General features: G+C 37.9%; 1 protein-coding gene across 1 annotated transcript in view; it reads right to left on the minus strand.

The window, feature by feature from the left end:
* Positions 1–7,675: 7,675 nt before the first annotated feature.
* The window catches only part of LOC123521403, a 98,832-nt gene continuing 82,426 nt past the window's right edge, over positions 7,676–24,081 (minus strand). Inside the window, exons 8-9 of the mRNA XM_045287644.1 lie at positions 18,870–18,947; positions 7,676–7,738 (exon numbers count right to left, since the gene is read on the minus strand). Of these exons, the coding sequence (XP_045143579.1) occupies positions 7,676–7,738; positions 18,870–18,947 (141 nt within the window). The remainder of the gene's footprint in view (positions 7,739–18,869; positions 18,948–24,081) is intronic.

Here is a 24,081-nt window from a genome sequence, read left to right on the forward strand (position 1 = left end):
ATGGGAAAATGTGCTGACACAGGATTTATGTATAGATAAGCGTTATACAAGCCCCCAATAAAATGATTTTTTAAATTTTTTTAAATAAAAATAAATGAAACTTGGAACTTGAATATTCAAAAATAACTAAAACCACTTTTATCACCTAAATTTTAATACATTATTTCAATTTTTAAAAATAATAATAATTCCAAAATCCACATCTACAAGAACTCTTACCATGCATGAGAATTTTGATGGTCTATATTTAACAATGCTGTAAAATCCTGTATGGCTGCAACCCAATTTTGATTTTCATAGTAATACATCCCACGTTTTAATAGTGCATCTGTTCTTTGGGGATCATAATGGATACACTAAACAGGGAGAGCACATAAACATATCAGATAATTATTTTTTAAACTAAAAAATATATATAATCCCACAGCAAGTTAGAGTATAAACCTGGTTTTTTATTTCAGAATACATAAAAGCAAACCATTTTACGATTCCAAAACTTCAGATTTGCATCTAATCCAGACCACATCTTTAGGGAATCTGTTCCTCATCAAATTATAGAAAAGAGAGGTCTTTCTCTGAGAGAGAAGTTTTTAAAAAATCCTAGCATATGCAAGAAGTCAAGTCTTTTGCCCACTGGTAGTTTTCTTACTTTAAAAGTGAATGCTTCATGTAGAGTAGACATTCAATATATTAAATATATTACAGAATTTTATCATAGCTGAATGGCATATATTAAACCATATCAAAACTGATTCAATAAAACCAAATATGGATTTATCCAATACTTAAAATGGTGAGAAGAAATTGGTATAAGAATGGTTCATTCATTCATTTCTATTTCACAAGTGAGGCAATAGAATGAACATAAATATTGTATGAAATAATTGCCATCAGTCAATTTTGACTCGTTATTAGGTGCCATCAGTCCATTCTAATTCATAACAACCTATGTACAACAAAATGAAACACTGTCCAGTCCCACAAGATCCCCACAACGGTTCTTATGGTTGAGCCCATGGTCTCAGCCACTGTTCTCATTTTCTGATATCCTCTTCTGAATTCAGCCGGAATGTCTGTCAGCTTCCTATCAACGCACTGCTGCAAACATTGTCAAATATCTTCAATAAAATTTTACTTGTATGATATTAATAAATATTAGATATTAAAAAAAAAAATATTAGATATTTATTAATATGAGATGTTAATAAAAGTTTACTTGTATGAGATATTAATGATATTGTTAAATAATTTCCACATTGTGTCAGCACTTTTCTTTGGAATGTGTGCAAAAATGGGCCTCTTTCTGTTACTTGGCAAAGTAGCTAGCTTCCAAATTTCTTGGCATAGATGAGTGAGTGCTTGCAGTGCCTCATCAACTTTTTAAAGCATTTGAGCTGGTATTCAATCAATTCCTGAAGCCCTGTTCTTCATTAATGCTTTCAGTGCAGCTGTGACTTCTTCCTTCAGTCTTATTAGTTCTTGATCATATGCTACCTCTTGAAATGGTTCAGTTCGACCAGTTCTATTTGTTACAGTAAGTCTGTGTATTTCTTCCATCTCCTTTTGATGCTTCCTGCATCATTCAATATTTTGTCCATGAAATCCTTAAACATTACAACTCAAGACTTGACATTTTTATTTAATCTTTCAACTTGAGAAACAATGAGTGTATTTTCTTTTTTGATGAGTTCCAAATCTTTGCAGTTTCATTATTGTTCTATACTTTGTCTTCATGAACTACTTTTGAAAGTTTTCATCATTCCTTGCATTTGTTTTAACTACACTATGTTCAAGAGTAAGCTTCAGAGTCTTTTCGGACATCCACTTTGGTCTTTTTCTTCTTTCCTGTCTTTTTAATGACCTTTTTTCTTTTTTAATATATGATGTTCTTGATTTCATTCCTCAGCTCATCAGGTCTTTTGTCATTAATGTTCAATGTATCAAATCTGATATTTACAGGTGGGATACATTCTGGTCATATTTAAGATCTTGTGGGCTTGTTTTAATTCTCTTCAAATTCAACCTGAACTAACAATTGATGGTCTATAGTCCACAGGTAGTCTCTGGCCTCTATTTTGACAGCAGATATTGAGCTTCTATATCATTTTCCCATATCCAATTTGATTCCTAGTGAAAGCCACGTGTACAGTAGCTGTCTAAATTGTTGAAAAGGAGTATTTTCAATGAAGAATTCATTGGTCTTGTAAAATTATATCATGTTATCTCCAGCTTCATTTCTATGGCCAACACCGTATTTTCCTATTAGTGTTCCTTCCTTTTTGTTTATAAGTTTTGCATTCCAATCACCAATAATTATGAGTACATCTTTATTTTATATTTGACCCATTTCAGACTGAAGAAATAGATAAAATTCTTGATTTTTTCATCACTAACTTTAGTGGTTGGTGCATAAATTTGAATAATAGTTGTATTAACTGGAGATATGTATATATAATTATCCTATCACAGGCAGCATTGTACTTCAAGATAAATATTAAAATTGTTTTGATGTTGAATATGACATAATTCCTCTCGGATTTGTCTTTCTTGCTACAGTAAATTATATGATTGCCTGACTTCAAAAGGCCAACACCAAAATATTCAGCTTAGAATATCAATCTTTATGCATTCCATCTCACTTTTGATAGCTTCTCATTTTCTTATTCATACATTGTAAATTGCATATTATATTAATATACAGTATGTTTGTTTCTTCTCATTTTGAGTCATCCCACATATGCAAATAAGGTACCAGATATTTTATCCCATCCATGACATTATGGTTAGTCTACTTTGAGAAAGCAACTCTTCCCCAGTCATATTTTGGGTATCTTTCAACCTGAGGGGCTCATCTTTTAGTACTAATCTGACAATGTTTCACTGCTATCCACATGGTTTTCAGTGGCTAATTTCACATTTGAGAGCTAACTATAAGGTCAGTATAAGGTCAGAGTAACTATAAAACCCACCAGTACACCCCAAGGGATAAATATGGGGCTGTCTCTACTCCCGTAAAGACTTGGGGCATTTCTACACTGTCCCAGAAGGTCCCTATGAGTCAGAATTAACTCAATGGCCTTGGCTTAATCCCTCAGAAATGGACAGCCTGTTCCTTCTCTGTAGTCTGTTCCTAGTCTGGAACTCCAATGTAACCTGTTTAACATGAGTGACCCTGCTCTTTGAGATATTGCTTAAATAGCTGCCAGCATCACAGCAACACACAAGCCACCAGATTATGACAAACTAACAGAGAAGTGGTGGTTCCTAAACGATAACAAATTCATTTTGATTATATAACATACTTGAAAAGACTTTCAAAAACACAGTATTATACTATTAGCGTGAGAAACTCTTAAACTAAAATATGCAGTTAGCAGTAGATGTAATAAAGCTTACCTTGGAAAAGTCATCAATAGCCAACACTTGGTTTGATATTTCATGCATCTCACCCCTCTTGAAATATGTGTCTGCATCTGTAGGTTTGCATTTAATTGCCTGAGAATAGTTTAGAATTGCCAAAGTAATATCATTTTTTTGTCGGTAAATTTCAGCCTTTGACAAATATGCATCTGAAGATTTAAAGAGGAAATTTCAATGCTATGGTCCTTTTTATTATGATAATTTTAAAACATTAATCTCCCTCCCTGCAAAAAGTAATCTCAGGATAATTTTCTCCATTGTACTTTCTTAAATACTTAAATTTAAAAATATGTAAAGAATGTAAAATTTCTTTCAATGGCAAGGTAAATACTTATTTGTGTTCAAAGTATTCTCAATTTGAAGAGACAAAAATTATCTTTTGCTTATGTATAGGTCTGAATATTTATTAACTTATTTTTAATTCTTAACACTTTTTGTCTTGATAAAACATACATAATTAAATTTATCATTTTGTGTGTGTGTGTGTGTGAGAGAGAGAGAGAGAGAGAGAGAGAGAGGGTTCCCTTTTAAAAAAAAACAAAAAAAAAAACAGGAAACGCTCCGCTGGATGGAGCTTTCATAGTCCATTTTCCCACTAGGCGTGCACCAAGCAACTCTCTCTGAGTTAGTGCACCCAGTGGCGTCGCCTGGGAAGGTTCTCTCTGGTCACAGTGAACTTTTTCATAAAAGCTGTTTTGCTCAAACCTTGTTTTTTTGTGATTACCAATTTAAAAGAAGATCATGCAGTTGTGAAATTTTGTTTCCTGCTTGGGAAAAAAGCTACAGAAACTGATGTGATGTTGAATCCAGCTTACAAGGACAGCACTATGGGAAAAACTAAAGTGTATGAGTGGTTTTCTCATTTAAGAAAAAGTGAAATGTTGACTGATGAAAAACCTCATTCTGAATGTCCGTCAACTTCCCAAATGGATAAGTTTGAAAAATGTCTCCAAAAATGGAATCACAGATTTGACAAATTTATTAAGTGTAATGGAAAGTACTCTGAAGGTGATAGGTTGTTTTGTAAAAACAATTTAAATACATAGCTTTGAAAAAATAATTCCGTTTTAGGGGTTCACACCCCTTTGTGTGTGTGTGTGTGTGTGTGTGTGTGTGTGTGTGTGTGTGTAGAGAGAGAGAGAGAGAGCGCCATGGATGGTCAAAAGTACAAACAAGTCTGTCTTGAAAGAAATGCAGCCAGAGTGCTCCTTAGAGGCAAGGACTTTGTCAGGAGAGAAGAGTCCCTGTAAAAGGAAGTCATGCTTGGTAAAATGGAAGAGCAGTGGAAGAGGACGGCCCTCAATGAGACGGAATAACACAGTGGCTGCAAGCATAGAAACAATGTTGAGGATGACACGGGACCTGGAAGTATTTCATTCTGTTGGGCATAGCATCGCTATGGATCAGAACCAATTCAATGACACCTGACAACAACAACAAGCATATAATTTAGTGGCATTAAATACAGTTACCATGTTGGTAACCATCACCATTATCTTTGAGTTTGCACTCAATAATGGATAACTCTCCATTTCCTTCTTCACTTACTTTACCACACATGCTTTCAACTTATCCCCATGTTGTAACATATGTCAATATTTCTTTATTTTTATGGCTGAATATCCCATCACTATATGTGTGTATACATTTTGTTTATTCATTTATCCTTTGATAAATGTTGGGTTGTTTCTACATTTTGACCATTTTGAATAATGCTGTGAACACAACACACAATTTTCTTTCCCTCTTTTAAATTATTTCTATTTGATCTCTCTTTTCGATTATTTTGGGAGCCCTGGTGGTGTAGTAGTTATGCATTGGGCTGCGATCCCCATAGTCTGCAGTTTGAAAGCACCAGCAACTTTGCTGAAGAAAAATTGGGCTTTCTACTCCCATAAACAGTTACAGTCTCAGAAACCGCAGGGGGTGGCTATGAGTCAGCATTGACTCGAGATTAGTGAGTTTGGTTTGGGTGGGTGGGGGGGGTTCTCCCAATTATTTTAGTTATATACCATTATAGAAGGAGCCCTAGTGGTGCTGTCAGGTAAGCAGTGGACTGCTAACCATAAGGTTATTGGTTCTGACCCACCATCCTTCAGCAGGAGAAAGATGAGTCTATCTGCTTCTATAAAGATGTTCAGCCTTTTGGAACCCTTATATAAGGTCACTGTGAGTTAGAATCTACTTGATGGCAGTGTTTTCGGTTCTTTGAGTTGCTTTTATTATAAATGAGCCCTTACTGAGTATTTTTATTATAAATGGTCTCTATATATGGACATCCAAGTTATTTATTCACAGCAATCTTAAATTGGCTATTCAAAAAGCCCACTCAACATTTACACATGCAATTGCTTTTAAAGTCATCCAATATATCTAAGTACAAGTATATATGGTTTTAGCCATTTTGAGCTTATCTGCTTTGCATTTCCTGTACTCTTTTTGTGCCAGGCAACTAGAGCCTTCAGTTTTCAGGCAGATGCTGCCACTTTGGAGCCTTGCGTGGTTTCTGAGACAGACCAAACAAAAATGCCCGACTTGCATGAGTCCTTTTGGTAGCAACGGCCAGGCTAGAACAGGTGCACACAATAATTTTCAAGTAAAGTCTATTCGACTCCCTGTGGAGCTAAAGACCAGGGTCACTCTGGGAGGATGTAAGTTGCCACAGTTTTAAGACAGGCAGCGAACGAGGGAGAGGATGGTGCCAACCTAAGCAAATAGAACACTAGAACTTGCCTATCACTTTAAAGTAGTGTCTTTCTTGATTCAACATTCCCTTAGCTATTATAAATCTTTGGCTTCCAGAGTTGTGACAAAATTGATTCTATAGATTCTGTTATTTTGACAGGAGAAGTGTGTTTCTGGTGGAGAGGCAGGGAGGTCAAGAACATGAAGCTGCTTATATTGCCATTGTGTTCATCGTTTCTTTTTTTTTTTAATCAATTTATTGGGGCTCTTACAATTCATCACAATACATAGATCAATTGTGTAAAGCACACTTATACATTTGTTGCCCTCATTATTCCCAAAATTCGCTTTCCTCTTGGGTTCCCGGAATCAGCTCATTTTCCTTTTTTCCCCTCCCCCTCCCTCTCCCTCCCCCATGAACCTTTAATAATTTATAAATTATTATTATATCTTATATTACACTGCCCGGCGTCCCCAGTAAGAAATTTATTTAACACAGTGCATACTAGTGACATATTTCAAACCATGATGAGTATTTTTGAAACAGCATCGTACTCTATGAGTCTTGAACATACAGTATCAAAGCATTTTTAAGATGAAGCTTAGGAAAGTCATCATTTTTTCTAGCATTTCTATATATGTATTTATTTATCTTTGTAACATTAGTAAAAGGAAAGAGCTTAGGGAAAGACATAGACAGTATGGCTTTTTCCACAGACAACCCACCTGCATTATTTTTATTATATTTGTTAATAAAATTCAAGTCATCCAGAGCTTCACTAATTTTATCTTGGAAAAGATAAATGAAATGTCGGTGCCAATAGGCATTGAGAAACAATGGCTCCAAGGATATAGCCTAGTGAAAAAATATATATTCAATTAAAGTTGGTTTGTTATATAGAAGTTTCTTAACATAAAATTTTCAACCATTCTTGACCCAAATGGTTTAATAAATGTATTATGTGTAACTTAATATCTCCCAATCTGACCAAAAATCCCTTGTGCTTCTTGTATTAATTATTTGAAAATGTCATTATTCCTATTTTCACAGTCCTACATGATCTAGTAAATTATTCATTATTCAAAGCTCTAGCATAAATTACTATACTCATATTAATTCCAAGTAGGAGTAAAAGTGAATAGCTACTATGATTGGACAAAACTTACTTCCTGTAGATCACTCATGGCACTCTTCAACTTTCCCAGTTTCCTGTATATGGCTCCACGCCTACAATATGAAAATGCAGAAGGTTTTCTCTTACTTATTTCTTCAGTCAAAATCTCCACTTCAGATTTATAGTATTTAATCACTTCTGGAGGAAGGTCAGAGCCCATGAAATCAGTTAGTTCTATTTTGGGGTATTCTTTTACTTCAGTCTTTTCTTGTTGAGAAGATTCTTGTCTTGTCTTAATAACTTTCTCTGGTGTGGCTTTCGGTCGAATTTCAGGCGGAATCCACATATTAAAAACCCATGTCAGAGGATCAGTAGTTCTTGGAATTCCTCCTTTCTTTCGGACAAACTCATCAAAATCTAAATGTGACGGTAGACTGGGACACCGGATTTGACGCTCATACAAGGGAACTTTGAGCAGATATTTCTTCTGTTCGCGAAGCAATCCAAGAGACGATGATCTAGTTTTTAAAAGAGTAAGTCTTAATGGCAAAAATATAATTATAACTACAAAATCAAGTCAACTATACACAAAGTTACTATTTTTATCTGCTATTGTAAAACTAAAAATGCATACTTCTTTCACACAACCAAATCCTCTCTTTGCTGGACCCTCAGTAAAGTTTATGGAAGCAGAAGGAACTGTTTGTAAAGATGCAGCCTCCCCAAGAACACCGATATAATGGGATCACTGATTTAATTGACGGTCTTTCCTTGTCTTTCTCCCCTAACAAAATGCATAACAATGGAGAATTAAGGAGATAAACCTTGATGTGAGTGAGAGTGCAAGATAATGGCAGCCGAATGTAAGAGAGACAAACTTAAGAAAGTAGAAAGATAAACATCCAAACATCGTATCTATTGCAACACAATTTCTGTGCAGCAACCTTTACTGTGGGCCAATGTTGTACTGACTAGAGGCATAGGCAGATCATTTTACAAATATTTACTGAGTGTGTGGTATGACAAAGTCCTAAACACTAGGACACTAGGGAGGAAAAAAAAGGAAGGTACATTTTCTTTCCTTTCTTTCTGACATTCTCCTCTTTTAGGATAAGCCACCAGCCACCAGCAGATACCCTGCCTAGAATGCATAACTTCTTAATCCTATTGTTCTGCTCTTTCTCTCCCATTCTCCACATGGCAGTCAGCATTATTTTGTGTATTGTGTTGATTTTTTAAATAAATATTAACTAGACCTCGTAATTCCCTCCAAGAACTTCTATAGTACTAGAATACAAATCAAAATTTGACCACGCTTTACAGTTAAACATGATGAGGCACTTGCATGTAGCATGCTTCCCACTGCTCTATCCTCTCACTCCCTGTCCCCCAGCCACATCATCTGTGAGTATGTCATTGCACTTTCCAGGTCTTCTGACTGGTTGGCCCCTTCTCATTCACAACGTTAACCAAATGGTACCAGACGTTTGTGCCTAAGGCCTTGCTTGTGCCTTCAGATTCAACTCTACCCTTCTCCAACTTGCTCTCTCTCCTAGAAAATTAAACATTTCAATTACATATGTTGGGCTGAGTTAGAGAAACAAAACCAGTGATGCTTATGTGTGTGTGTGTGTGTGTGTGTGTGTGTGTGTGTGTGTGTGTGTGTGTGTGTGTAAAGAGAGAAATTTATATCAAGAAAATGCTTTGCAAAACTGCAGAAGCTAGTAAATCCAGTCCAGTTCAAATCCACAGGTCAGATCTTAAGCTGGAGGCATCTCCTGATTCCCAGAGTTAGTGACTGATGAGTCAGGAAAACAAGCAACTATATCAATCAGCAGGAAGACCACAGCCTGGTGGATGAACACAAAGGTCAGCAAGTCAGACATAAGGGCGATGGCAGGATGCTGATGGCTCAGGGTCAGCAGGCAATATGGTGAGCCATTCACTCAAGTCCGAAGAACTGGAGGACAACCGGCCAAATGCAGGATCCAGACTCAGCAAGAAGCAAACAAGTTCTCCACATTGTTTACTTATATAAGAAGTAAGTCACACCCTCAAGGAATCATAATCAAGGCTGTGGCCTGAGTAAAGGGTTGCAGCTGATTATCTAATCACAGAAGATCTCATTGTCAAGTTTATTACATTGTGTTAGTTTTTAAGCAAGTGTAATTCAATTTTCATGTATTTGACTTTACCCCCTTAATTTTGCTATTGATTGTGATCTGAGAAGATACTCTGTAGTATTTCATGGTTTTTAAATTTATTCAAGCTTGCTTTCTGACCTATTCTTTGTGGTCTATTCTAAAAATTGTTTCGTGTACACTGGAAAAGGATATGGTGCTGTGGTTCTGTGCAATGTGCTGCATATTCATGAGGTCAAGTTGGCTTACAGTGTTTGGTTCTTCAGTGTCGTTGTTGAGCTTCTTTGTATTTGTTCTGTCCTTCATCAAAAGTGGTGTATTAAAATTTCCCACTATCATTTGTCTACTTCTGCCTAAAATCCATTACAGGTCGATGTATTTAAGGCTCTTTCATCGGATGCCTAGTGTCTTGAGGCTATGTCCTTGTTGGATTAACCCTTTAATCCTTCCCTGTCTCTTATGCTGGTTTTGACTTAAAGTCTATTTCATCACCAATAATATTACCACTACTGCTTTTTCATTGCTACAAGCTTGATACATTTTCTCATCTTTTGACTTTTAGTGTATTTTTGTGTTTGTGACTAAGGTGTGTCTCTTGAAAACATCACCTTGATGAGTACTGTTTTTTTATCCATTGTGTTACTCTCTGTGTCTTCATTGATAGATTGAACCCATTTACATTCAGTATCACTATTCATAAGTGTGAATTTACTGTCTTCTCTCTCTTTATCCCTCCCTCTCTGAAGAAAATCCTTGCCCTACATGCTCTGAAATGCCATAACTTTGCTTAAATGATTTCAAAGAATATCATAAAAACAAGTATAAGTATTATTTATTTTTATATATCAATTACTTATAAGCATTTGTATGTAGATTTTTGTGTTGTCACTATTAAATACCTTTATTATTATTAAAAACTTTTTTGAATTATATGAAAAAGTTCTGCTGGTTAGATAGAGAAAATTATCATTCGTATCTGAGTGACAGGCTCCTTCGGGAGTGTATATTTTACCTACATGGATGACACAGAAATCAATGTGCTATCTAGATTTCCTTGTCGTATGGAGATATTATCCCACCACAGATAGCACTGTACGTCAAGATGTTACTGTTATTGGTGGGTGCCACTGAGTTAGTTCTGACTCTTAGCGAACATGTGTACAATCAAAAGAAACACCACCAGGCCCTGTGCCATCCTCACAATTGTTCTTATGTTTGAGCCTTGAAATATTCTTTATGACACTGAATGTGACACCATTCCACTTGAATCTGTCATTCCCAGCAAAGTAAACCATATGATTGTCTGATGCAAAATGACCAATACCATCCATTTCAACTCACTATTGCCTAGAATATTCATCTTTATGGATTCGATTTCATTTTTGATGATTTCTACTCTTCCTAGAATCATACTTGGTACATTCCACGTTCTGATTTTCAATGGATGTGTGCAGCTGTTTCTTCTCATTTTGATTTGTGCCTCATCAGTAATTGAGGGTCATGAAAGCTTGAGACCATGCACAACATTACCTTACTGCACAGAGGCAACTCTTCCTCAGTTATATTTTGAGTGCTTTCCAACCTGAGGGCTTCATCTTCTGGCACTAGATATCACAATGTTTCCTTGATATTCATGAGGTTATCAGTGGCTAATCCCTCACGAGCCAAAAGTCTATTCATTCTTCATGATCTGGAAGTGCATTGAAATGTGTTCACGTTGGATTACCCTGCTAAGATTTTAAATGCCAGTGATAGAACTTCCAGCAACTCAGCAACATGCAAGCTACCAAAGAAAGACAAACTGAAAGACAAGTTGCATTCTTAGGATGGAAAAATAAAATTCCTTGGAGCAATTTTCCTGGCTATTTCTTCAACAGTTTCCCATTTTTAAAAAACTGTGTGCCCTGCGAGAAAAATCTATCAAGATGGCCCCTTTGGGATCCTCCCCAAAAGTCACCCTACCCTTCTGAGCTGACCTCTCTGACTCGAATTTATTTATTTAGTTTCATAGTTCAGTCATATTTAAAAAGAGCTGTATATACATCACCACAATCCATTCCAGTGCATCTTCCCTCTTCTGGTACTCGCCACTTGCTATCCAATTCTCCTCCATCTCCCCCAGCCATCCCATCAATTACTGTTTATAAACATCTGCGCTTTCTGTGTTTTATATGCAGGGAAACATATCAAAGACCAAAAAAAGATAAAAGGAAAGAAAAGACCACTGGATATATTAAAATAAAACCTCTGTTGAGAAACAAGCGAGAAATATTTAAACCAACAACAAATCCAGAATGGGTTAACAAAAAGATCAGCTGACAAAGAATCCTATTATACCATAGTTCCATCCACCATAATCAAGTTTACAATAATCTCTGTCTCATAATAAGGGGATTTATGTCCATCAACTGTGGTAGAATGGGATCCACCAGAGGCTTAACCCACGTAAGTACTTTACAGATGGATCTGGGGCTCCCACTCTCCTCCACAGCCTTCTAAAAATTAAGGGTTCACAATTTGAGTTCTGATACTTTTCACTCCATCGTATTTGGATTTTTCTTTTTGTCTTCTTTGGATCAGAGGTGGTATGCTTCTTCCATGTGGACTTAGTTGATGTCATACTTAGATGGCTGCTTGTTTAAATACAAGCAGATGCTTGTATTTAAGACCCCAGATGCTTTTCTTATTGATAGCCAAGTACCATGTGCTTTCTTCACCACACTTTCCTGGAACAGCCATATCTTCAGTGATCTCTTCATGAAAGCAAGTATCAAGCAAGGTCAGGTCACAAGAACTAAGTGTTCTTGGAGTGGAGGTAGATGTAGGAGCCCAGAATCTATTCACTTGCCCATGGATTATGTACAACTCTACTTTACCTTGGTGATCTCATTATCTTTTTATAACAAACAACATTTTCAATCATGCTACTGAGACATAAGCCAATTTCATTTATAGCATCAATCGTTTTATCTAATGGCATAAAAACATTGATACTATTGGGAAAAGAAGGTTATGCAAGTGTAACCCAACTGTGAACCTCAATCCATGAATTGTTGCTTTGTACATATTCATTCTTAAATGGTTGAGCTGTGTACATTGACCATAGGGGTTGGGGTTAGGGCAGTGGTTCTCAAACTTCCTAATGCCATGACCCTTTAATACAGTTCATGTTGTGGTGAGCCCCCTCTCCAACCATAAAATTATTTTCATTTCTATTTCATAATTGTAATTTTGCATAACTTTAATTTTGTTATGAATCGGGTGACCCCTGTAAAAGGATTGTTCGACCCCCAAAGAGGTCATGATCCACAGGTTGAGAATCGCTGGACGAGGGGGAAATTTCTAATAACATTCCTTTACAAGAGTAGATCTTTGCATGCCAGATTAATACATGCCATATTAAAGCAAAGAGAGTATTAAGATCTGGTGGTTCTAGGTCACCTTTCATTGGACACCTGCTAACCTACAGATTCTGAGCAAGATCTGACTTGAATTTAGATGATCTAGCAAATTTCCTCCAAAAAACACTGTTTTGATTGGACCTTTTTTAAAGCATTTTGATGAGAGGCTAAAGCAAGTGTATTGCTGGGAGAATTTCTCTGCAGCCATTCACTGATTGCAGAGACATGTTTTAAAACATTTTGTTTAAAATAAACCCATGCATGCATGAAGTGAAAACTGGCAGCAATACTGTTTGACTTACCCTTCAATTCTCCAGCCCTTTAAGGGACAATAAGTCACCACATCAAAAAATAGTTAACACTCTCCCAGAACCAGCAAGTCTTTATAACACTAAATTGAACAAAGTATTTATGATTCTCTTAGCACCAGTTACATCTTTATCTACTTTCCAAAAGGGTATAAGTTTAATGAATTCTATGTGATCTTAGGATATCAAAGGAAAGATAAAACCCAGGGCTGTCTTGAAAATTATTTGAAAAAATTTAGGAAGTATTTTATACAATACTTCTATTATAGCAAAATGAAGTTTTGAACACTTAAACATAAACACATCGGAAAACTGCTTTATGTTCTTCCATATTGTCAAGCATGTTTGTAGCTATTGTCTCTAAGTAAGGGAAAAAATGGTGTGTGTGTGTGTGGGGGTGTGTGTGTGTGGGGGGGGGGGTGTTGATCCCTGAGAAGGGCTCACAGTAGACAACAGTGTATCTAGCTAGCTTTATTAATCAATGAAACAATTTAACATTTGAAAATAGATAAATGTTACTCTATTCCAGCTTTTTAAGATGTCTTATTTGTTTGGAATCTGAGTAGTTTTTCGGTTTTACACCACTCAAAGAGCTTGATAGAGTTTCATGTCTTCCCTGAAAGACTACTGTGCCGCCCAGGAGATTTAGTCTTACTTCCTGTTCTTAAGTCAGTCCCACTCTAAGTGATCATTTTAGCCCTTCATGTGTTACTATTCACTCATCTGTCACTAGTCACAGAACTCACTATTCAAAAGTAAGGAATTGTCCATTAACTAAAAGTTCAGCATATTTTCAGTGTTGAATACACTAGTACTTCCAATGAAATTATGTTCATGGCCAAAACTATATGAAATAATATCAATATAATAAATATTGATTGAACAAAACCTTGTTAGAATGTTTGGAGGCTTGGATAGCTCTTCATATACATCCGCAAGTCTCTCAAGGGTCAGTCCTTTCTTCAGGTTTATCTTTTTTTTCTTGGGATAAACAATGTAACTAATGCCAGCTTGTCTAGAAGCTTCAATGAGAGAGAGAGACAGATCTCTTAAACTGTGTTTCTCCTGAAAATGTTGTAAGATGGTATCTATACTTTCTTTTACACTGATGGATATTTCAGCCTTATTTTTCTCTGCCATCAGGCGCTCCAGCTCCTTTGCTTTCTGAAACATCACCCTTTTTATATTGCTTTGGGTGTCATCAAAGATGAGTAAGGGAGCCATGGCCTCCTTCTTCATCAATTCAACTGCAGATTTAGCTTTCTTTTAAGGAAATAAGGAAATAAAACATATGAAATCACTTTAGTTTTATTTTAAATTAATTCATTTACAAAATTACTGTTATTACTATCACTTTATTGGAGCATTTTTAAATCACTCATTAAGATTATTTAAAAAGTCAGCTTATAAAGTGAATGGATTATTTGAATCAAAGCATTATGTTTGAATTTATCATATGACATTTCATTGAGAACATAAAAACCACACTATAAAGTTTACATGAATTAACCATGATTTTCTATATTCTTAACTGAAAGAGAATGGGCTGTAAATATTCAAAAACAGTACATGCTTGTGTACTTATGCTGTGAGTTATTTGTTATAGCTTTCAAATGGCCCACAAGCCACATATGAACTACTCTGGCCACACAAGCAAGGGTGCTGGAGAATCTAGCGCCACATCTACTCAAAGACGATTCCTGAGGCAGAGGTCATACATGTGTCAAACCTACATCCCCCTTATCTTATTCATGGTATTTTCAATATTCTTCCCTTACGTAGTTCTAATGCGTTACTTCTTCTTTGGTCTTTCTTATTCCATGTTCAACTTTCACAGGCATATGAGGCAGTTGAAAATGCCATGGTTCCATCCACTCCTCGGTTGTCTGTCCCCCAGGGAGGAGGTCACACACAGTTCCATGTAATCGGTTCCCTCTTTCCTACCCATTCTCCCTTTACCCTCCCTGTTTTGCCACTCACACCACTGGTCCTGTAGGACTCATCCGTCCTGGATTCCCTGTATTTTCAGTTCCTATCTGTACCAGTGTACCTCCTCTGGTCTAGCCAGACTTGCAAGATAGAATTCGAGTCATGGTAGTGGGAGCGGGGAGGAAACCTTTAGGAACTAGAGGAAAGTTGTATTTCTCATCATTGTTACATTGCACCCTGACTGGCTTGTCTCCTCGCCTCCAGTGGCCTACTAATGGGCTTTGGATCTCCACTCCGCACTCCCCCCATCATTCACTATGGTAAGATTTTTTGTTCTGATGATGCCTTACACCTGATCCGTTCGACACCTCGTGGTTGCATAGGCTGGTGTGGTGCAGCAGATTCTTGACTGCTGCCTACATAAATATGGACTGTGGAACCAAGTAAAATGAAAAATTTGGTAAATTAAATCTTTTCTCTGTCTATCATGATGTGATCTATTGGTTCAATTTGGAAGATTTTTGTTTACTTGGAGTTGCAAGGCTGCAGTCTTCATTAGCAAACACTTCAACTCTTCACTTTCAGCAAGCAAGGTTGTGTTGTCTGCATCTAGAAGGTTGTTAAAGAGCTTTACTCCAATCCCGACACTCTATTTCCCTTCATATGACCCAGTTTCTCAGATTATTTGCTCAGCATACAGATTGGATAAAATTGGTGGAAGTATACAATCCTAACACACACCTTTTCTGAGTTTAAACTATGTTGTATCCCCTTGTAGTGTATGAATAACTACAACTTGGTCTGTGTACAGATTCTACATGAGCATAATTAAGTGTTCTGGTACTTCATTCTTTGCAATGTTATCCATAGTTTGTTATAATATACACAGTTGAATACCTTTGCATAGTCAATAAAACACAAGAAATAACTTTCTGGTATTCTCTACTTTCAATCAAGATCTATCTGAGATCAGTAATGATATCCCTGCTCCATATCCTCTTCTAAATCCAGCTTGAATTTCTGGCAGGTCCCTATCAATGTATTTCTGCAACCATTTTTAAATTCAGGGGAAAAATTACTTGCATATGCTATTAAAGATATTGTGCAATGATCTCTACATTCTGCTGGGTCACCTTTCTTTGGAATCGACACAGATATGAATCTCTTCCCAACGATTGGCCAGGTATCTCTTCCAAATTCCTTGGCATAGACTCGTGAGTCCTTCCAGTGTTTCGGTAGATTATTTAAGCATCTCAGTTGGTATTCAGTCATTTCCAGGAGCCTTGTTTTCCACTGATGTCTTCAGTGCAGCTTGGATTTCTTCCTTCAGTACCATCAGTTCTTGATCATATGCTAGTACTTGAACTGGTGAGTTTCTTTTGGTATGGTGACTCTATTTTCCTTCTATGTTCTTTTGATGTTAAAAGGAGCCCTGGTGGCATAATGGGTTACACCTTGGGCTGCTAATCGTAAGGTCAGCAGTTGGAAACCACTGATTCACTCCTCAGGAGCAAGATGAGGCTTTCTACTCCATAAAAATTTGCAGTCCCAGAAACCCATGTAGGCATGTCTGCTCTGACCTATAGGGTCGCAATGAGTTGGAATCGACTAGATGGTAGTGAGTTTGAGTGACATTCAATACTTTGCCCGTGACATCTTTCAATACTGCAACTGGAGACTTGCATTTTTCTTCAGTTTTTCAGCATGAGATAGATAAGGTGAACATGTTCTTCCTTTTGGTTTTTCTAATAAGAGGCCTTTGCTCGTTTCATTATAATTCTTTTCCCTTTGAAATGTTTTGTTCAGCTCTTTTACTTGATCATTTATTTCATTTGTTTTAGCTACTCTGTGTTCAAGAGCTGGTTTCAGAGTTTCGTCTGACATTGACTTTGCTTTTCTTTCTGTTTGCCTCTTAGTGGCTCTTTGCTTTCTTTCTGTGTAACGTTCTTGATATTATCTTCAGGCCTTCAGTGCAGCACATCTCTTCATGAGATGTTCTCTAAATTCAAGTAGGATATAAACAAAGTGCAAATTTGGCTTCATGGTCCTGCTTTAATTTTCTGCAGCTTCAACATGGACTTGAATATAAACAATTGATGATTTGTTTCACAGTCACCACTGACCTTGCTTGGGCTGATGATATTGAGTTTCTCCATTGTATTTCCTCACAGATGTAGTTAATTTTATTCCTGTGGGTTCCATCTGGTGAGGTCTTCATGTATAGTCAACATGTACTTTGTTTGAAGAGAGTTTTGACAATGAAGAAGTGATTCATGTGATGCTATCCTCTTGAATTTGCCATTCTCAGCATAGTAAGCTATATTACTGTTTCATTAAAAACAGCCAATATCAGTTCATTTCAGGTCATTAATGTCTAGGAGAGGGGTCCTCAAACGTTTTAAACAGGGGGCCAGTTCACTGTCCCTCACACCCGTTGGAGGGCTGGACTATAGTTTTTTTTTAAAAACTATGAGCAAATTCCTATGCACACTGCACATATCTTATTTGAAGTAAAAAACAAAACGAGGCAAAAACACCTGGCGGTCTGGATAAACATCCTTGGCGGGCCGCATGTGGCCCACGGGCCATAGTTTGAGAACCCCTGGTAGGATATCATTCTTTATGCATTCCACTTAAATTTTTTATTTCCAATTTTCCTAGATTTATATTTTATATATTATGCATTCCAATTATGAATGTTTGTAATTGCTTCTTCTCATTTAGAGTCATCCCTCATCAACAAAGGAACATCCACAAGCTTTGCTCCATCTGCATCACTGACGTTGACTCTACTTTGAGGAAGCAGCTCTCCCGGTCCTGTTTTGAGTACCTTCAAAGCTGAAGAGCTTCTCTTCTGGCAGCATGACAGTGCTCCCCTGCTAGTCATAAAGTTTTCAGTAGCTAATTTTTTCAGAAGTAGACCACCCCTTTCTGAGTTTTTGTCAATTAGTATGGCCTTTCCATCCATAATTCCTTATCTGATATATTATAACTCTGGCCTCTGAATGCCTGTAGCTATATTCCCATTTTGGAGGGCATTCTCTACGTTACTAGTGGACAGGATATGGTGGCATTAAGAGATGACCTCAGTAGAGAGTGTGATGATATTGTTACCTTGTTACCTTGGGGACCTCTCTGACATTATCTTAGTAGTGGGTGGGATTTAAGGCACCATCTTTTATTTTCCTTGATGGGGTAAATATATTGGTACCACCAGACTGTTCTAACACACATTGCATCACCTGGAAAACTAGACTTCTCTTTCCTGATGGAGCTTTGGTAGAGGCCCTGTTGTGACTTTTGGTCATTTTTGGTTCTGTCTCTGGACTCTGTCTCTGGCCTCTGCAGTTAGCTCTCCTTTGCCTGACTGAACAGCACCCAACAGGGAGACATTTTCTCAACAGTGCGTTTCTGTGGGACACTGCAGAGAATTGAAGAACCCAGGGACAAGAGGGAATATACTCAAGGAAGAATGAGGGGGAACGGAACGGAATAGCATCTAGGAAGAATTGGACATTTAGGACATTTTTAATTGATAATTCCTTGGGACTAGCTTGGTATTAATTCTTATAAAAGTAATAATCACCACACTTCATTCTTCCTTGTCTGATAATAGTAGGGAACCTCCACAGAAACGTGCTCACCAAGAGTGACTGTGCTGGTAATTAAAATACCCGTGGCATAGCTTCCAGCATCACAGCAATATGGAAGTTGCCTCAAGGCAAATACAAACCTAAATTTAAGTTGTTACCACCTCAGGATGAATCATCTCACTATACTATTTTAGAAAATCAATCAAAAGAGTGATTATTATTATTGCTAAAAACACAAACATTTCTTTTGGATAAAAAAAACTGAACATTTTAATACCTTTGAGTGTGATAATCGTGGGCTGCTTACACATTGTTGGATGTCCTGATATGACATAGAAGTTGTTAGCAATGAAGACTGTAAAATAAATAAAATGATAAAACATTTTGGCAAACTAATATCAACAGAACTGGCTAATGATAACCACATAGATTAGTTAAATAAAATATAAAAATCCTCATTGAGATGTAAGTTCTTACTGACTTTGAATGTCATTAACTAGATAGAAGCAAATATTAAAATCCATCCATTAATTTAGAAAAACCTATATTAATGGAAATAGGCAGGAATGCCCTACCAGAACCTGAGATAAATACTGACCTCTAGACAGTGACCTCAAATCATGAGAAATCTCAATTTTGAGTTCCAGAAGACCACACAAATATTAACATTTCCTATGAGAGCTAATATACTACGAGTTGGGAGGTACTACTATGTGGAAAGAGTAGAAGATATAAAGGAAAATGCAATCTTCCATGCCTTCAAAGAGTATAAAGGCAGAAACATACTTAAGGAATATAATGCAAATTATCTATGGAAAATATACATCATGCTTCATAAGTGGGGGGAGGGTAGTGAAAAAGAGGAAGGCCATCAACAAGAGAGATTGACAGAGTGGCTGCAATAATGCACTCAGACTTGGGAACATTGGTGAGACTCGCCCAGGCCATACTGTTTCATTCTGCTGTGCATAGGTTCACTGTGGGGCTGAACTGACTGGATGGCACTAAACAACGATAAAATGGCATGAATCAGGGAAAAGGAAAATTTGGAGGGATAAGGTAAATTTTTTTTCTTAATATTAACTTCCCTTTCCATAATTCATACAAACTTTGTTTCTTTTTGCTGGGTCCCCACCCCCATCCATCCCTTCTCCCTGTCCCCACACCGTCTCTGGACTCCTCATAATTACCGAAGTTCTCTCTGTCGGTGTATATTAATACGGTTGTATGATCGATTGAGCTTGTCAAACAAAATCTTCTCGAGTGTTGTTCATGCTTATGGTGTCTAAGAGAGTTATCATTGGTTTTTAATGATGCACACAACTCCATAGTATGAATACCAGAGTTTGTTTATCCATTCTTCTATAGTTTGGTTTTTTGGTTGTTTTCATGTTTAAGCTATTATGGAAACTGCTGCAATATACATAAGTATACACATATGCTGCATTCCTAATTTCTTTTGGGTATATGCTCAATAGAGAGGTTACTGGGTCACAAGGTACTTGTATTTGCATTTGTGTAGGAAGTGCCATACAAATTTCCATAAGGGTTGTGCAATTCTACAATCCCACCAGCAATGTAAAAATGCTTATACTATACTTGAGTATAAGCTGACCCAAATATCAGCCAAGGCACCTAATTTTACAACAAAAACTGCATAAAAAATGTGCTGAAAATCTTGGCTTATACATGAGTACATACAGTATCTCTCCACATAGTCTCTAGTATTTGTTACTTTCTGTTAGGATGAAGTCCATTTCGAAAGAAGGAAACCTAGATAGACCAGGTGGAAAGGTGGCATTAGAGTTGGCCTATAAAAGAATGCTTTTGTTTGTTTGTTTGCAGTAATATTCATAGACTTGGAAGGGGTTAAGAACACCTCACCCAAGTGAACAGCATGACAAGCATAAAGAAGTATCAGCTCTTTTCAGTTCTTTTCCCACTTCCTTAGGGGGTTAACTGTTTTCCTCTTTTTGCAGGTCATGATGGTGTTGTAGATTTTAGTAATGAGCCCTTTGTCCGATATGTCATTACTAAAAATCCTCTCCCAGTCCATGGGTTGTCTTGTCACCCTCTTGGTGAAGTCTTTAGAGGTGCACAGGTGCTTTATTCTTATTAAATACCATTTGTCGATTTCCAGTTCACCTGCGTGTGTACCCTTCCCTATTGCAGTGAGCTTCTGAGTTCCCTGGGCCACTGCTCTGAGGTTAGTCCCAGATCCCTCCTTGATGGTCCTGATGGTTTGGGGTTTAACTTCTAGGTCTGTGATCCCCTTTGAGCTTATTCTTGTGCATGGGGTGAGGTAAACGTCTTGTTTCATCTTTCTACATGTGGATTTCCATTGTTTCCAGCACCAACTTGTTAAAAAGGGCATCCGCTTCCCACTTGATGATTTTGGGACCCTTGTCAAAGATCAGTTGTCTATATGCTGATGGTTTTATTTTTGGGCTTTCTATTCTTTTCCACTGGTCTGAGTGTCTGTTGTTGTGTCACTACCACACTGTTTTGACCACTGTAGCTGTGTAATAGGCATTAAAATCTGGTAAGACGAGTCCTCCAACTGTGTCCTTCTTCTTGAGGAGTTCTCTGCTAATTCTGGGTTTCTTCCCTCTCCATATAAAATTGGTGGTCAGTTTTTCCAATTCTTTGAAGAAGGTTGATGGTATTTAAATTGGTATAGCATTGAACTTGTAAAGTGCTTTAGGTAGGATTGTCATCTTTACTATGTTAAGGCTACCAATCCACGATCAGGGGATTTTCTTCCATTTGTGGAGGTTGCTTTTGGTTTCCTGTAGTAGGGTCTTATAGTTTTCCTTGTATAGGTCTTTAGTATTTTTTGTTAAATATATTCCTTGTATAGGTCTTTAGTATTTTTTGTTAAATATATTCCTAGGTATTTCAGTTTGTTCTTAGCTACTGTGAAGGGTACTTCCTTCTTAATCCCCTCTTCCATGGTCCTGTCCAATGTGTATAGAAAACTTACCAACTTCTGTTTATTGATCTTGTATCCTGCCACTCTTCCATATTCCTCTATCACTGTAAGTACTCCAGCTGTGGAGCTTTTGGGGTTTTCAATGTATAGGATCATGTCATCTGCAAATAGCGATAGTTTCACCTCCTCCTCTCCCATTTGGATCCCTTTGATGTCCTTCTGCTGTCTTATGTTGTTAGCCAGAACCTCCAAAACAATATTGAAGGGAAGTGGGGACAGGGGGCATCCTTCTCTTGTACCCTTTTTCAGTGGGATTATTTTTGTCTTTTCTCCATTGACTATGATGTTGGCCGTTGGCCTTTCATACATAGCTTGTATCAGCTTGAGGAACTTACCTTCCAATGCTATCTTCGTGAGTGTCTTGACTAGGAATGGGTGGTGGATGTTGTCAAATGCTTTTTCTGCATCTATGGATATTATCATATGGTTTTTATCCTTTTTCTTCTCGATGTGGTGTATAATATTGATGGATTTGCAGATGTTAAACCATCCCTGCATCCCTGGGATGAATCCTACCTGGTCGTGGTGGATGATATGTTTTATATACTGTTGTGTTCTATTGGCCAATATTTTGTTAAGGATTTTTGCATCTATGTTCATTAGAGATATTGGTCTGTAATTCTCTATACCTGTGGGGTCTTTAACCTGTTTGGGTATCAAAGTAATGCTGTCTTCGTAAAATGAGTTTGGGAGTTTGCCATCCTCTTCTATGTTATAGAATACTTTGTGGAGAATCGGTGTCAACTCTTCCCTGAATACTTGGTAGAATTCTGCTGTGAAGCCATCTGGCCCTGGGGCTTTTTTAACCCCCTAAGGAAGTGGGCAAAAGAACTGAAAAGAGCTTTCACTAGGGAGGAGACCCTGATGGTCAATAAGCATATGAGAGTGTTCCAGGTCATTAGCCGTAAGAGAAATGCAAATCAAAACAGCCATGAGATACCACCTAACACCCTTGAGGCTAGTGCAAATCGGAGAGCAACAAGTGTTGGAGGGGCTGTGGTGAAGTAGGAACACTCCTCCACTGCTGGTGGTCGTGTAGATTTGTACAGCCACTGTGGAAAGCAATCTGGAGATACTTAAAGAAAATGGAAACTGATCTACCTTGTGACCCAGCCATCCCTCTACTGGGCATATACCCGGTGGAAGCAACAAATAAAACACGACCAGTCATCTGCGCTCCAATGTTTATTGCGGCACAATTCACAATCGCAAAGACTTGGAAACAGCCTAAGTTTCCATCGATAGATGAGTGGATTAGTAAACTTTGGCACATACACACAATGGGGTACTATGTAGCACTGAAAAGTGTGGGCAATCACATGAAACATGTAGCTTCATGGAAAGAGCTGGAAGGAATCATGTTAAGCGAGGTAAGCCAAACTCAAAAGGACAGGTATAACATGAGTCCCCTGAGGTAAGTACAATCAGCACGCCAGGAATAGAAGAATAAACACCAATCTTGCAATAAACAGGTGGATGCATAGACAGTTGGAGGGAGGGCAGGCCACACCTAGGGAGGTACATGAGAAGTCCAACATAAAGAAGAGGAAGGGGTGCAGGTGGAGGGAGAAGCGGGGTGGGGAGAAAACGAGTTGATGGCACGGGGAACAGGGCACTAACCCACCCAGGGGAAGAGAATTGGTTGTGACCCCACAGAACTGGAACGTGCATACAGGCCCCACCAGGATATGCCAAACCAGGAGGGCAATGTAACACACGGAGGAATCCACAAAGAGACTGGACCATACACTGGCCCTAACCAGAATTAGCCCGAGCCCCACCACGGAAGGGAGTACCACAGAAAATGGAAATAGATCGTCTGGTGTGAGAAAGAAACTGACCTACCACACCACACCAGAAGGAAGCTGAAGCAAAGGAAGGAGGAAGAACGGAGCGGAGCACACCTGGGCCCACCAAGCTCAGTGGACGATAGCCCAGCTCAGAGGGCCCAATGCACAGAGAGGACGGTATAGCCTGCCCCACAGCGAGATGCAACATCCTGCACTGACCCATGGCCCTACACGGGACAGCACCGGAGACACCGTGTGGAATGTTCGACTGAACTGACCCCACCACACTGAGACAAAACACTGGGGGCGTGCAATGGAGCGCCAGGGTAAACAGAGCAAGGAGGTCCTGAGGGAGTGAGTACAAAGGATGGACTTTGGGGCCAGGATGTGGCACCCTATCAGACTCATCCAGAAAACACTCCTAAAGGTCAACAAACAGACCTTGAACTACTAACAGGCTTTTTTTTCTTTTTCTTTTTTTCTGCCTATTTGTTTTTTTCTTTTTTTCTCTTCTTTTAAAGTTTGTATGGCAGTGGCTCTTTTGTTTGTTAGCTTGTCAGTGCTGCTGCTGCCATTGCCATGTTCTTATGTGCCACTTTGGTGCTGTCAAAGCCACCCCCAATTTTAAGCACATATTAATATATCTGTAGGTCCACCTAGATAAGAGAGGCTGGACAAACAATGGGAGAAGAAAATAAAGGGACCAA

The sequence above is a fragment of the Echinops telfairi genome, unplaced genomic scaffold (assembly GCF_000313985.2).
Source record: "Echinops telfairi isolate 266 unplaced genomic scaffold, ASM31398v2 ScPeMD7_18;HRSCAF=68, whole genome shotgun sequence".
NCBI classification, from domain to species: Eukaryota; Metazoa; Chordata; class Mammalia; order Afrosoricida; family Tenrecidae; genus Echinops; species Echinops telfairi.